The 15,390-nt window shown below is 49.6% G+C and overlaps 1 protein-coding gene across 2 annotated transcripts in view; it reads right to left on the bottom strand.

Moving 5' to 3' along the window:
- The window catches only part of GRIN2A (glutamate ionotropic receptor NMDA type subunit 2A), a 446,329-nt gene extending 434,613 nt beyond the window's left edge, over window positions 1-11,716 (bottom strand). The window contains exon 1 of one of the 2 annotated variants that reach the window (XM_005889409.2): window positions 11,288-11,716. In XM_005889409.2, coding sequence (XP_005889471.2) covers window positions 11,288-11,701 — 414 coding nt within the window. In that variant the 5' untranslated portion in view covers window positions 11,702-11,716. The remainder of the gene's footprint in view (window positions 1-11,287) is intronic. The other variant, XM_014476279.2, reaches the window with a different exon arrangement.
- Between the last annotated feature and the right edge of the window lie 3,674 nt (window positions 11,717-15,390).

Raw genomic sequence — 15,390 nt, 5'->3', positions numbered from 1 at the left:
AGCTGAGCTCTCTGTGCTATATAGCAAGGAAGCAAATAATTTGATCACAGATATATCTATAGAACATTTGGGCCCAGGTTTTACAGGCTCAGTGAAGAATGAACATATTCATAAACCAGTAAGAATAAATCAATTCCAAGGAGGCTATGAATGGGTTTCAGAGGGTCTGTGTGCCCCTGAAATTGACATGGTATCAGATGAAGGCTCCTGAATATTCCTCTGGGGAAGGGCCCATAGCTCTCATTAGCCTGTAAAGTGATCCTGACTCCTCCTCTCCCCAGATAACCCCAAAGGATCTTAAATCCCTTGGATGAGTAGGTAGGCCTAGCTTTGAGGTGCCAGTGATTTTCAGCTTGTATTCCAGCGTGAGCTTTTATTTTGCTTGGGAAAAAACAGACACAGTTGGGGACCAATGGAAAATGATTAACCTCTTTCAAGTCAGTGAGATTTTAAAACAGGAAAAAGATCCTTGTAACATACCAACTTCAGCAAAAATCACAAAGGGAAACAAACTACCATCCCAATTAACATTTTTTCTCTTTGAATAGGTAACAGGGTCACCTCCACGGAGAGAACCAGGCATCGTGCATTAATTAAGCAAACATTCTTTCTCTGCTGCACTGTATTTTCTGTTTGTTTTTTTTTACTCTGCTCCTGCATACCTATTTCTAATAAATGAATAATTACAAAAAAACTATACCCGTTTCCATCATATGCAAAGTCGTAAAATTTGAATGGAAAGGCAAAGCATTTGGAAGCAATCGGGTTGTGTTTGCTCCTTGGGAGGTGTGAGGGGAAAACAGAGGAAGAGATAAACAATGGAATAGTACCCAGAGCAGTTTCTGCCGTAAGCAAATGTTCAAAACACAGGGGAGTACAACAGACAGAAAAGGATAATTTCCTAGCTGAAACATCAGAGAGGGGTCTGGCTGTCTCTTTAGGATATACAAAAGTATTACCAAAGTAATATGCACACAAACAGGAATATACTTTAATAAGTAATGATGATTAACTGAACTGCAAAAAACTTCCCTTTTTGAGATCATTGGCAATTACTCTAAACGTCGTCTTCTATAGATGAACTTCTCAGCCAAAAACATTTCCACTAGTAAATATGATGCCAGCTGACCTACTTATGTTCATATTTATGTGTGTGTGTGTGTGTGAGTTGATATATACATAGGTTTTATGCTTTTCAAATATCACCTACCCTTCGGAATGATGTAAAGTCCTCTGGGGATTTAGGGTGATGATGCAGGGTTCATAAATTCCTCCCCCATGCCAGGCAAATTTATACTGAATTACTCACCCACTTACAGAAAGTGAGGATGTTGGTTTTCAGCCAAACCCAAGGGCCTAAAGTATCAGGATGTGGGGATTTTTAGAAATTCAAGAACTTGAGAGGTGCAGAGTCTCGGAGTTAGAAAGGACCCCGGAAGTGACCCAGTCCAAGCTTGCCAGTGTGAGTCTGACTCTCTGTTGTGTCCCTGACAGATGGCAGTCACTCTGGGCTCAGTCAGGTCCAACAGACACATTATTCTATGAAATATCACAGTCTTCTATTAGAGACCTAATTGCCAAAGCTTATTCTTCATAACAACCTTATAATTTCACCCTCTGGTCTCAGTTCTGTCCCCAGAACAACAACAACAACAAAATTAAGACTTAACTTTCTACCCTGTAAGAGCCCATGGGGTATTTGAACATATCTCTTATCATCTCTGAGATTTATCTTCTCCAGGCTGAATTTTCCTAAATATTTATTCTGAGACTCTCATCATACATTATTTAGATACTACATAATCCTGGAGGCTCTTCCTCTGGACATACTGAAGTTTTTCAACATTCATCTTCAAATATTACCCCCCCACAACTAAGTCAAGTCTCCAGATGCATTAATGTTGCGAGACAGCATCCGGTGGACCAACTAGCCTCTGCTCCTACACCTCTGCTAACAGAAGAAAAGTTTGCTCCAGTGGCAATTATCCACTCTTGGAGAAAAATTTTGATTATTAATTTCAATCAGTGATGTTCAAGAGATGGTATATGACTCAGTTTTGGCCAATGAAATGTAACAGGATGTCTGCTCTATTAAAAGGATAGAGGGAGGGCCAAGAATAAAGTCTTACGTCTCTCCCTTTTCTTCCTTTTATGAACGCTGGCAGGTGAAGATGTGACAGCTGAAACAGAGCAGCCATACTGTGACCAAGGTGAACCAACATCTGGGGAAGGCAAGACAGAGGAATGGAAAGGACCTGAGCCCTCAACGGGCTACTGGGATACTAAACCAGACCTAGGGCACCTTGTTCAACAATAAAACCAAATGTCCTAATGGTTTAAGCCCGTGCTGGTCAAATACTCTGCGACTTGGAGCGGAAGGGACTCCTAACAACAGAAAAGGTATAATAGAACTATCACCTCTCTTGATTTAAACATTATATTTCTAGAGATGTGGGCTTTATTTTTTTTATGAACCCTATCACTTCTTGGGACCTGCTGAGTATCTTGGTCAATGCAAAACAAATGAGGAAATAAACAAAAATCCTGTGATTAAGGATCACAATTTCAAATGCTTGCAGAGACCATGCAGTTAACATAAATGTGTGAATCTGATTACATGTGAGGTAACAGGGAGTGAGGAGGGCTGTAGGGAACCTAAAAATGAATGCCTTGTCCAAAGACATTAAAACTCAAGCATTTAAGAATACTATGCTGGTGAAATAAAATACTGATGCATCCAGGAGCCAGATCAGGAGGCAGTCCACTGGTTTATGATTCTTACAAAAATCAATTTCAAGTCAATTGGAAAGTCACATCTCCCTCTTCCTGCAAGAATGTATATCCTTAAACCCTTCAGTGCAGTCTGTAGTATGGGTTCATCATTTCAATCTGGAAAGACAGTTTTGAATTTTACTTCCATCATCCAACATCTTAAATCATTTCAATTAAAGCAACCAGATTATTAACATCAAAATCTATATTCCCTCTTGAATCTAAGCCTCTTCCCTAAACCAACTGGATTTACAATCATTAATTTAAAAGGATAATAAAATAAGAGGAAAAGAATAAGATCACAAGGATTCTTCAGTCAAATATCTTTGGGGCTGCCAGGTGGCCTCAGGCTGTCTCAGAGGCGCTTAATCCTTGGCAGAAAGAAAATGAGAAACTATACATGTCCACGGGCTTCCCTGGTGGCTCAGATGATAAAGAATACGTCTGCAACGCAGAAGACCCAGGTTCAATCCCTGGGTCGGGACCATCCCCTGGAGAAAGGAATGGCTACCCACTGCAGTATTCTTGCCTGGAGAATTCCATGGACAGAGGAGCCTGGTGGGCTACAGTCCATGGGCTTGCAAAGAGTTGAACATGACTGAGTGACTAACACACACACATATATGTCTAGACCCAAAGCCCTAAGCCCAGTGCAAACATGTATTCCAATTGGTGGAGTTATTTACCATAAAGGTCACCTCTAACAGTCACTTTCACACTGGCCACATTTAATCTTCAGTTTGCCAAGATAAAGCTCATAGCAACCTAAAAACTCAAAGAAAGCTTCTGGTTGTCCCAGTTCAGAAATTATGAATCATTTCATGTTGGACTCTCCCATCTAAGAGTTCTATGAGACTCATTTCCAGTTTCTCCCAGGGAATAGCCTCATATCACCACATTACCCTTCAGGTTGTTATAATATTATTATAATTTTATTATAATACCCCTTCTGGTTATTAAAAAGCACATGTACTATGGGCTTCCCTGGTGGTTCAATCAGTAAAGAATCCGCCTGCATTGGGTTCGATCCCTGGCTTGGGAAGATCCCCTGGAGGAGGGCCTAGCAATCCAGTCCAGTATTCTTGCCTGGAGAATCCCCAAGGACAGAGGAGCCTGGCAGACCGCAGTCCATGGGGTTGCGAAGAGTCAGACACGACTGAGCAACTAAGAACACACATGTACTTTGGAGAAAAATAAAAACCACGAGATATAGACACAATAACAGTAACATTCCTATAAGAAGTATATATTAAGAGCCAATCACTAAGCTACATACTTTATATCTATTATCTCATTTAAATCTCTAGGAAGCAGGTACTATTACTGTCTTCATCCTAAAGACGAAGACACTAAGGCTCAGAGACATGAAGCAACTTCCCCATGATCACCCAGAACCTGAATTTAAACACAGACAATCCAACTCAAGTTTCAACTTATTAGCCTTGCTGTAATGATATTTTTTAAAAAATGAAAACACCCATGAACAAACCACCCAAAGATAATCACAGCTCACATTTTGTTATGTTTCTTCACAGCCTTTTCTCGAAGGCAACAAAATTTTCAGAGCTGGAAAGAGGTTTTAAAAGATACTATCTCCCTAAACTTTCATTTTACAGAAGGAGAAACTGAGGGAGAGAAAGCTGAAGAGACTGTCTCAAAGTCACACTGCCATTTGGAAATGGAATGTAGGTGCTCAGACTGTTTGTCTAGGGTATTCTGGGGTCTTCTGACTCAAGTTCACTAACTTGGTAGTTAGTGAACTCAAGCTAACTAACTTGGTAGTGGCTTCCTGGAGGACCATGTTAGAAGAATTTAGGGCTTGTGGTCAAAAAGGACAAAATGCCACCGTGGATTAGGGGTGGCAGCTGTGAATGTTGCAACGTGGCTGCGTGCACACCTCCAGTTTTCCACCTCTCAAGGAGCAGTCTGGGAGAGAAGGAAAGCGACCCTCTTAACAAAGGCCAGCTTCTTTCTTTATCGTATCAGGGGTCACCAACCCCAGTGCCTTCAGGACTAGCTCTGTGACATGAGTGAGTGAGGTGAGCAAACTGGAGTCTGAAGGCAGGACAAGCTTCAGGCCCGTTTAAGGGGGTGCTCAGTCGCTTCAGTCGTGACCAACTCTTTGCAACCCCATGGACTGTAGCCCACCAGGCTCCTCTGTCCATGGGGATTCTCCAGGCAAGAATACTGGAGTGGGTTGCCATTTCCTTTTCCAGTTTAAGGGGGAGAGGGGCACTATTCATCTCCAGCACCTGTCACTATGGGGAGAAGCAAGGCTAGTGTTACCAGGCCTTCTGATTTTCCCAAAGAAGCAGGAAATTTGGGTTCAAAAAAATAATAATAAATGTGATACCGCCTAACTTTAAAACGTTGGCAAGTAATTCAAATTTAAATAATTAAGGGGCAGTGTAGAACAAACCACAGTAGTTAGTAACCTTATAACCATTCCTTTTCATGATGGCCTTATCAGAAGCCACCAAGCCCCTGTTACAAATCCGAGATTTTCCACACTCTCTTTCTCTCTGTCATTATCTTTCCGTCTCCCCTTCACTCTACCTGTTAAGTCACTTCAGTCGTGTCTAACTCTGTGCAACCCCATAGACGGCAGCCCACCAGGCTCCCCCGTCCCTGGGATTCTCCAGGTAAGAACACTGGAGTAGGTTGCCATTTCCTTCTCCAATGCATGAAAGTGAAAAGTGAAAGTGAAGTCGCTCAGTCGTGTCCGACTCTTAGCAACCCCATGGACTGCAGCCTACCAGGCTCCTCTGTCCATGGGATTTGCCAGGCAAGAGTACTTGAGTGGGGTGCCATTGCCTTCTCCTCACTCTACCTAGAGAAGCATTTTCCATGTGAGGCTACCAAAGAGAAGATGAATACTCCCCCAACACCGCCAGACCACATCTATCAAGGGTCCAGGTGATGAGCAGGGACCCCCAGGGCCCCACGGAAAGGTTACCGTGCCTCACAGGGTGGTGGTTCTCCATGACTTCTGTGAGGAGGAGTGATGACTACATCTGACGTGCCTCATGGAAAAGGCTAAAGATAGGCCTCCCCACTCACTCTCCGAGGAACCACCTGATGCCTCTACATCAGGATCTGAGTGGGCTCCGTCGACCTTCTGATGTGCATGTCTGCCCTTTCCAGAAGCTTTCTGAGTTTAATGGGCAGGCTCATCACTCCCACCCAAACTCGGAGCTGCCGGGTTACGAGTGCAGCAGCCTCCTACAGGTGAGCTGTTCCTCAGCAGAGCTACGGAGGCCTTTCATATGGAAGCCCCCAACGTCTGTTAATCCTCAGGATGGCTAGTGATTATCTGCCCACTAGAGAGAAGAGGAGACTTGGCACACACCCATGAAATCAGTCAGCATTTGGGAACAAACACTGGGTGGAAAACCCTGACCCACAGCACGGTAAGTTCTTCCAGAAACTGCAGCAAGCTGGCATCCAAACCAATGACTTGATTCACTCAGTCGCCATATATGTACCCAGAAACAAAGGCAGAAAGCAAAGATCAGTGCAAGGTGCCCAAAAGAACACGCATCTGGACCAGAAACCAACCTTACTAAAGATGGGAAAAAATAGAAGAAAAGTTTAAATCATTGTGGTATAAACAGAACATTCTGCACCATTTAAAATCATGTTTGAGAAGTCGATTTAATGATAAGGAAAAATTCCAAGACTACACAATCAAGTCTGAAAGAAATAAAAGCAGGTTGTGAAATATAACTGGGTCAAAATCAGAAAGAACACATTCAGCTGCCTCCCTCTTCTGCTCCTAAGACACAGAATTTATAGATCAAACTTTAGATATCTCAAAATTTATAAAATGCTGCTTGAAAATAAGGGAATCACAGAAATAGAAGGTGCTCCCTAAAAATAAATGAATCAAAAGATGAGACTCTACAATTTCAGGAGGAATCAAAGTGCATGGGGGAGTAAGTCTGATATGAGCCATGGGAGCAGAGGTCCCAAGATCTACCAAGGGGACAAGGGGCAGGACTGGACCCAAACCACGCAGCTAACCGTGAATGGGGACAAAGTGCCTGCACCACCCACCATGAGTCACAGCCATAAGAGCATCCCTGCATGTGTAATGGGGCCAGAATGAGAGCGCCTACAGGAGACCAGGACCCAAGCCTGCACCACAGAGTGTACAGAGCAGGAAAAGAGCTCTGAGCTGAGCTGTTGACAAGAGCTCTGGTTAAAAAACATACCAGCTTGTAGCTACAGGGCAGAAGAAGCCATAAAACTGCCTTGACAATAAGTTCACAAATAAAAATTCGAGAACATGTGACGATATCCAACGATCAAACTCTACAAAACGGAAGAATTCATATGGGAAGAAGGAAAGATGCTAGAGCAATCAGAGGAGGACTTCATAAGAAGTATTTTTTAAATCCTCAAAGAGACAGAAGAGATTTACATCCACAAAGTGAGAAGAGGTTTCAATAAAACAAAAGCAGGAAGGTATGAGAAGGTATTGTTTCAATAAAACAAAAGCAGAAAACCGTTATGTATCTTAGAAATAAAATGAATCAGTGTTGAAATTTAAGACTCCACAGATAGGCAAAAAAATAGACCAGACACAAATGAAAAGAGCTGGTTAACTAGAATAAAGAATTGAGGAAATGCCATAGAAACACAGCACACAGAGACAGAGAACTTAAAAAAATGTTTAAGATACACAGAGAAATTACTGAGAGACTAACTACAAGACAAAGAGAAGGTTGGCTGAGATTCTTCCAGGGTAAACAAAAACCCTGGATTTTCTAAGAAAGTCCACAGGAGGCAAAGTACAATAAACAAAACAATACACACACACACAATATAATCCTGAACTTATAACTAAATGGTGGTGGTGGTTTAGTCACTAAGTCGTGTCCGATTCTTGTGACCCCGTGGACTGTAGCCCGCCAGGCTCTTCTGTCTGTGGGATTCTCCAGGCAAGAATACTGGAGTGGGTTGCCATTTCCTTCTCCAGGGGATCTTCCCGACCCAGGAATGGAACCCGGGTCTCCTGCACTGCAGGCAGATTCTTTACCAACTGAGCTATGAGGGAAGCCCTTATAACTAAATACATAGAGCTTAAAACTAAATAGATCCAAGAGTCCACAGTGGTTACCCCTGGCGATAAGATTTAAAGGGAGATTTTTATTTTCTTCTTTAAACTTTAATACACTTTCTAAGTGCTCTGTAATGAAAAGACATTATTTTTATAAACTGTCTGTGGAGGAGGAATATCATTATTTCAAATATACATATACACATAAACACTTTGAAAAAAAAAATCTGTCCTCAAGGAACTTACACTCCAGTAGAGGAGATAAAAAGTATATATAGAAATAATATATAAAGCAAAACCCACGCAGTAACTGACATGGATGGATGTAGCTAAATTGTAAGCCTTGCCTCTTCCCTCCCGTGGAGCAGTTAGGAATAAGGGAGGAAGGGGAGGAGGTGAGGACATTGAGCAGCGACATAAAAGTCCAGTGTCTATGCTTGATTTACTAGGGCTGTTACTAAAGCCAGAGTGGATTTCATGTGCATGGGAACAAAATGGCCAGACCAAGATAAGGTTAGAACTCCATCAACGTTCAGCATTATTTTCACCTCTAAATTAATTATATTTCAAGACCACCCAGTGATAGAAGCAAAAAATTAATATCTCCATCGTAAATTAAGTTAAACCACAAAAATCTGCCACTTCCCACATTTCAATTACTACAACGCTCTGTTCTTTCCTCCCCCCACCCCGCTACCAAGGGTAAAGAAGTTTGGGGAAAAGGTTAAGAACTGGGGAGAGAGGCATAAATTTAATTGATTTAATTGATAGTCAAATTAACTGCCATTCTTATTCACCGAGACTGGATCATGTTACCAATTTAGAAGTGCAGACAACACAGGTATGTGCTGGGCTTTACCAAATGATGTCATCTTAAGGGGGGATGGAGAGGTCTCAGTGGTTTGGGGAGACTCAGATTCTGTGGCCACAAGACCAAGGGCACACCCAACCGAACAAGGCGATGTCCATGACTGCTTCTTCAGAGCCAAACTGCAACTCCACAGAAACAGGCGGCAAAGACACAAGCCAACTCAACGTGTTACTAATGGAAGGAAGGGCTGTTCACATCCCAGACGATCTCTTTCCTTTAACACAATCAGGTTTCCTGAAATCCCACTCCTCAACCCCACTCCTCTTAACATCACTTGCACATCCCACATAGGGGACCCAACATATACCCTAATGTTATCCCACGGCTTCTTTGATTTCCTGCCATCAAGACCAACTCGGAAAGCCCCAACAGTAATGAAGACCATCCAACTCCTTTCATCATTTTTGAGCCAAGGCACCCTTTTATTCCTCTCCTCTCCACCCGCTCTTAAATCAGTTTCCATCTTTACGTCTCTGAAAACATCCTTTCTCATTTTCCTCTCGCCCTATCCTGAGGTCCTTTTTCTTCTTTAAGTGGGGTCACACTCATGTCCAATCCCCATAAGGCAGTTTAATTCCACAAGAGAAGATGCTTCCACCCATATCCTCCGGACTTCTCAAAACTCCCTTCCTAATACCCTCTTAGAGGTCCAGTAAGTCAGAGCCGGACATGGACGGGTCACTGCATATGAAGGGGATGCTAACTATAAGCCCATTTCTGTTCCTGCTTCTTTGCCTATAGTCAGATGGGTAAGTCAGGCAAGAGCCCGAGCCCCACACCTGGCAACACTTCTCCTATTCAGCTTTTACCGTATTTCTCCACTGATTGTGCTGGGCCCTAGTCGATACAGAAATTTCACTTTCAATATGGCTCCTGTTTAAGTGCATGTTGCTCCGTCAAAACTTCAGAAGGGAGAAGGAATCAGTGGTAATATTTAAAGCCCAAATCACACTCCAAAACCCTGCTGGGAAATGCTGTTCTCCTCCTCCTTTGTGCGTTCGTCAGAAACCAGAGGACCAGAAAACCAGAGATCTAGTTCCATCATGTATCGTGTGGTCTTAGCTAAGTCTTTAATTGCCCTGAGCCTCAATCTCTTCACCTGAAAGTTACAGGATGCTCTAATAGACTCTAAGACCTTTGCCAGTTCTGAAATGGCCACATATCAGTGGCAAGACACAGCTGTTTCCTACTTTTTTCATCCCAGAAAGGAACCCCCCCCCCAAAACTGAGAGGTGGCTGGGAAAATACTCAACCACACAGGAATTCTGCTAGGTTGCAACCATTTAAAAGGAATGTTTAATAAGATACTGCATCGGTTGTGTATTTCAACAGAATGTGCCGCAGCCCAGGAGACCTGAAAGAATTAATATGGTTCCCAAAGGAGCTTGTGGGAATTGCTGAGGCAGAAGTAGTATTTGATTTGATGAATGTAAAAGTGCTTTGAGAGCATCAGAGGCAAAGTGCTATGATAAACGTCTGCTGGCTCCATTAGGATGTCTCCTGCTATCTAATGAACACGCTCCAAAAAGGTCTCGGGGCTGGGGGTGCCCACACCACACAAGTACATTCACACTTCCTTCCTGACATCCCCCCCCCATTTCTCTTCCAGGGCTTAGATAGAAGCACAGAGCACCCACAAACACCAACCGTCCCCTTCTTTCTCATTCTTCACCTTGCTTCTTTTCCACCTGCACTTTGGCACAGTTCTCAAACCAGGCCCTCAGAACATCTCACTCAAATCTCCAGACCCCTCTTCTCCACACCAACACCCCCAGGTGATCCACAGAAAGACCCCCCTCCCACTCTAAGCCAAGAGATCTGGACACCTTTCCTTCACTGGGACACCCTCCAACTACCCTTATCAAAATCCATCCTTGGGAGCCAACCCCTCCATCTGAGGGCCTCGGAGCCCCGGGCAGTCCCATCCAGGTAACAAGTAGGAACACCCAAAGCCACCATGCTCTGGGTCAGCAGTCCCTTCTCTCCACTCACAGCCACTCCCTTGGAGAAACACAGACCTGTGTGCCATTAGCCCAGGGCTCCTCAGACTTCCCCCCACTTCCTCTAATTGTAGAGAGTCTGTGGAAACATGACATTTTTCTGCCTTTTTCTGCTTTACCTAAAACTTTGCATTTTATTCCACAATATTCCCACATTTGATCCTTTAAAAATAGTTTCCGTGGCTTTTAGTAGGGGAAAAGATAGACATTTGCCACAACACAATCAGGTAAAGCTGATACTGCAGAAATATAAACCTTATTGTTTCAAGTTGCCCCCAGGCTCACCTCCGTGCACCACCTAGCCGTCTCTAAGCATTCCACCACCCCATTTACTTCTGCATTTACTGAATTCTTCCTGGCACACCCAAGCTGCCTCCGAGTTTCTCCACTTTCAAAACCAAAGCAAAAAGCGTTTCCATTCGATTCCAGGTTGGAGAAGCAAGACCTGGCTCTCCCCAGGGTCGGTGGCCACAACCCCCTTTCAGATTAAGACGGACGCCAGGAGCTCCCGAAAATTTGCAGTGGCCGCCATACGCCTGGCACGCGCTGGGGTCCTGACGGCCCATTGCCTCCCGGCCTTACCTTGTCAGCCATGATCATAGATGCGCCCCCGTGGATGCCCAGGATGGGAATGAAAGTCTGTGAGGAGATAAAATCCAGCATCTGGGCCACGGCTTCCTGGTCGGTGTCATCCCCGAACACCAGGCCGTGGATGCGTGCCCCTGACATGAGGTCACACACGTGCGTGATGAGGCTCTTGGGATCCGTGCGGTTCATCAGCAGCGCCACCACGTTCACGTCCAGGGGCAGCCCGGCTGCCTGCTCGGGGCCCCACAGGTTTCGCAGTTCACGCTCCGTCACGTCGTGGCTGTGACCCAGCAGCACTGCGATGTTCAGCGCCGGGGGACCCTTCTCCGCCGCCGCGCTCTGCGCCGGACCGCGCCAGACCAGAAGGGTCGGCAGCACCAGCAAGGTCCAGTAGCCCAGTCTGCCCATAGTCGCCACTTACGGTCCCTGCAAGGTGGAGAGGAAGAGTCAGCGCCGCGGCGGTGCACGAGGGTTCTAGAGGAGGGGTTTGCCCACCCAGCCCCTTGCTCTGGGAGCCAGGTACGGAAACCACCCCAGGGAGAGCTCTTGGAGTCTCTGACTCCATTCCCCATCCCCTGGCCATCCACGTCCCTCGACCCATCTGCAACTCAGCCCACAACTCCAATCCGAGCTGATTCTCCGTAACTGTCCTCAAACCCACCTTCGCATTCAGCCTCCTCTCTCTCCTCGACTCAACCCACATCTCCCACCGCACTCCCCAAGTGGGACCACTTGGCGACTGCCCCTAACGTAGGCGCACGGAGCAAACCCTCCACCCACCCCTCTCCCACCCCCGCGAGTCTAAGTTACCGACCCCGCCCCCTGCGAACCCGGCGCAAACTACCGACCAGCCCCAGCGTGCGGAGGCGGCCGAGCGACGGCGCAAGGCTAGTTGACTGACCCCGCCCCCTGCGAACCCAAGGGGGTTCATCACCCACCTGGCGCCACTCAGCACCCACGGCAGACCCTGCACCTCTCGAGCAGGGATCCCCCAAGCGCATGGAATTGAGGACGCTCGCTCGTGCGCCCGAGAATCCAGGGTGCCTGGAGGAAACTTAAGGTCCGCCTCACCTTGCGCAGAGGGGCCAGGAAGCAGCCCCAGGACCCGCCCCCTACACGCTCGCGGGCACACACAGGCTCAGACACACACATACACACAATCTCTCACGCACGCCGTGTGCAATGCAGAATTCTGGAGGGGAGGCACGTCCCCCCAGCGGGCCGACGCGTGGGAGCTGGCAAAGAACGTGCGTGGGGCTGGGTGGGGTGGGTTGGCTCCCCAGAAGCTCTCCGACGGACGTGAACTGTGCAGCACTGGCCCACCCCCCACCCCAGGCTTTCCCACTTTAGATTCTGTTACCAAGTCTTAGGTGCACGTGGGCAGTGGGCCGCGCACCCTCACAGGCACGCGTGCATTTCTGCGCACCTCCGCAAGCCCGCAGTAGAGGGGCCCAAGGCCATCGGTGTCCACACACGTCCTCCGCCAGTGCCCACACATGGACCGCGCCAGGTGCATGGCCGCGCCTGCCAGCAGATACCAGCGTCGTCGGGCACGCGTGCTCAGGCGCGCGCCCCTCGGGCCAGGAGCTGCCTGCCGCCGGGGGGAAGTTGGGGCGAACTCAGCGCGGGCCTTGGCGCTCTTCGGCGGAGCCCCGCGAGCGCGGAGCCGCAGCGCCCCCTGATGCTCCCCCAGCGCCTCGCTCCTGCTGCGCCCTCTCCCGCTTTCTCTCTCTCGCTCCCTCTCTCCCCGGATCCTTCTTCTCCCGCTCTTCCTCCGGCCGACTGTTCCTTCTCCTGGAACCCCGGCGGGGCCCAGATTTCCCGTTGGGACGTACCTGTAGCCAGAGAAGGTCGAGGATGCGGTGGGGCGCGCTGCGCGCACGAGCATCTCGGCCGCCTCAGCAGCCACCGGGTTTAGCGGGTTCCCGCATGCTGCGGCCCCCGCGCGCTCCCCTGGCCGTCCCGCGCAGTCCGCATCGCCCCCACGGGGGGCGGCTATCCCAGCCGGAGGCTCTGCAGCAGGGCTCTACCGAGGCGGAGAAAGAGACGGAGAGACAGGGTCAGCCCACGGGCGGGGGGAGGGGAGGCGGAGGGACGGGGGGAACTGACTGCAGTCTGCAATGCTCACACAGCCCCCCACCCCCACCCCACCCCCGCCCCCTGCGCGCACAGTGGGGGCTCGGCCCGAGCTGGGAAGCTGAAGCTCCGTGCCCGAGACGTCCCCGAGTGCGGCTCCGAAAACCGTGTGGCCGAAATGGAGAGCTTCACTCCCGGGGCGCACAGGAGAACCGGAGACCCGGGTTGGCCACCCTCGAGAAGCTAACAAGGCACCTCGGCTCTCACCCCCTGCCGCCTCCCCGGCGCCGGCAGCCAGGAGTAGTGCGGCCAGGAGCTTCTGAGCAAGGAGCGGGGTAGGGAGACAAAGAGGAGGGAATGGGGGCTGAGGTGGGGGGAGGGGGCGGGCTGAGTTTGCGATGTGCCGGCAGGAGGAGAGGGGGAAGGAAGGACTCCGGCTCCCTCAGCCCCGGACCCCCACGGGAGGTGCGATGTTTCCCACGCAACGACCCTCCTGCAGTCCTGTTGCCCCTCCTATGAAAGCCTCCCACCGTCCTCTTCCCAAAGGGGCTACCGAGGCCCCGCGTCCCGCGCCGGCACTCACCGCAGCCTCTCTCCACATAGTTCTCAGCAGTGGCCGCCCCTGGTCATCTCCAGGGCTGATGGCTGCGGCCGCGACTCAGCGCTCAGCGGGACCCATGCTCCGGCTAAGCCCTCGGCGCCTCCCTCCAACAGCCCGAGCTGGGCTTCCTGCCCCACTCCGGACAGTCGCTGCCCCGGTCCTCCGAGCGCGCGCGAGAGCCGTCTCCGCAGCCCCGGCTCCGGGCTGGTGGATGTGTGAGGGCGAGTGTGTGTGTGAGTGGATGTGGGAGCGCGCGCGCGCGTGTGGCCGGGGATCCCCGCGGTCCCCGGACGAGAGAGGCACGGGCGCGGGGGACAGGCAGCTCCCTCTAAGCCCTTAGCTGCGTGGCCAGCTCCACGCCAGGCGTTCAGCTCCCCACTTCCCGGCGGGAGTCCGGAGAGCTCCCGGCCACCGTGGTTCACAGAACTGGCTCAACCGGGCTCCCGAGGCGTGCTTCTGCTGCGGTCGCCTCGCAGGAAGAGGAGGAGGAAGGCAGGGGCGCCCCCCACGCCAACTTGGGGACTTATTCTCAGTCGGCGAGACGCTGCAGCCCCCACGAAAGCCGAAAAGGTTTGGAGCTCTGGCGGGCGAGAGAGTCTCCCGTCCGCAGCCGCCCTCCCCGGAGGCGGGCCGAGGCAGACCCCGCAGTCCCTCGGCGGCGGCGCAGACCGCGGCCACCGGCTCCCGGAGCGCACGGCGGCGGTAAGGCCGGGATAGGCGGCTGCCTGGCGGCGGGGGCGCCTGAGGCGGGCGCGCCGCTGTCCGTGGTGCTGAAACCACGATCTCCGCCCGCTCCCAGGCGTCTGGTGCGGCTGAGGAATCAATTATTCAGATCTCTGCTACCGCTTCCTCCTCCCCCAGTGCCTCGCGCTGGGTACAGCAATCCCCCTTCCACGCACAGGCGCGCCAACACACACACGCGCGCGCGCACACACACACACACGCCACAGAATCTGTTCCAATGCCTCTCTCTGTGCCTCGCCACCCCCAAAGAGGAACCCACTCCTCTGATCTCAGGGAGCCACAAACCTAAAACTAAACACGTCTGGACACCCTCCACTTGCTTCTTTCTTGTTTTCTAAGTTATACCAAACAAAAGTCGTCCTAAAGCTGTCACTTTTAAGCTACCAGCAGGGTCAAGCCAGAGAGCATGGGACTCCTGGGTGTGTGGGGCCTGACTGACTTGGATTCTGGTAACTGGGCTTGAAACGCATTGCTGTTAGGACATTTGCCCCCTTTACACTCCTTCCAACACTGCTTTTCCCCCCTCAGGCCCTGGAAGAAACGAGACCTTGAAGTGTAAGAAGTTTTGCAATCACTGTTCTAACCCTGAGTTCTCCACTTAACCGGCCTGGTGCCACCTCCAGGCCCATTATTCATCTTCTTAGTTGACTTGCTAGTCGGAAAAATGGGGAAGACA

The sequence above is a fragment of the Bos mutus genome, chromosome 25 (genome assembly GCF_027580195.1).
Source record: "Bos mutus isolate GX-2022 chromosome 25, NWIPB_WYAK_1.1, whole genome shotgun sequence".
Taxonomy (NCBI): domain Eukaryota; kingdom Metazoa; phylum Chordata; class Mammalia; order Artiodactyla; family Bovidae; genus Bos; species Bos mutus.
The sequence above is the reverse complement of the archived record's forward strand: the minus strand, read 5'-3'. Positions and strand labels throughout refer to the sequence as shown.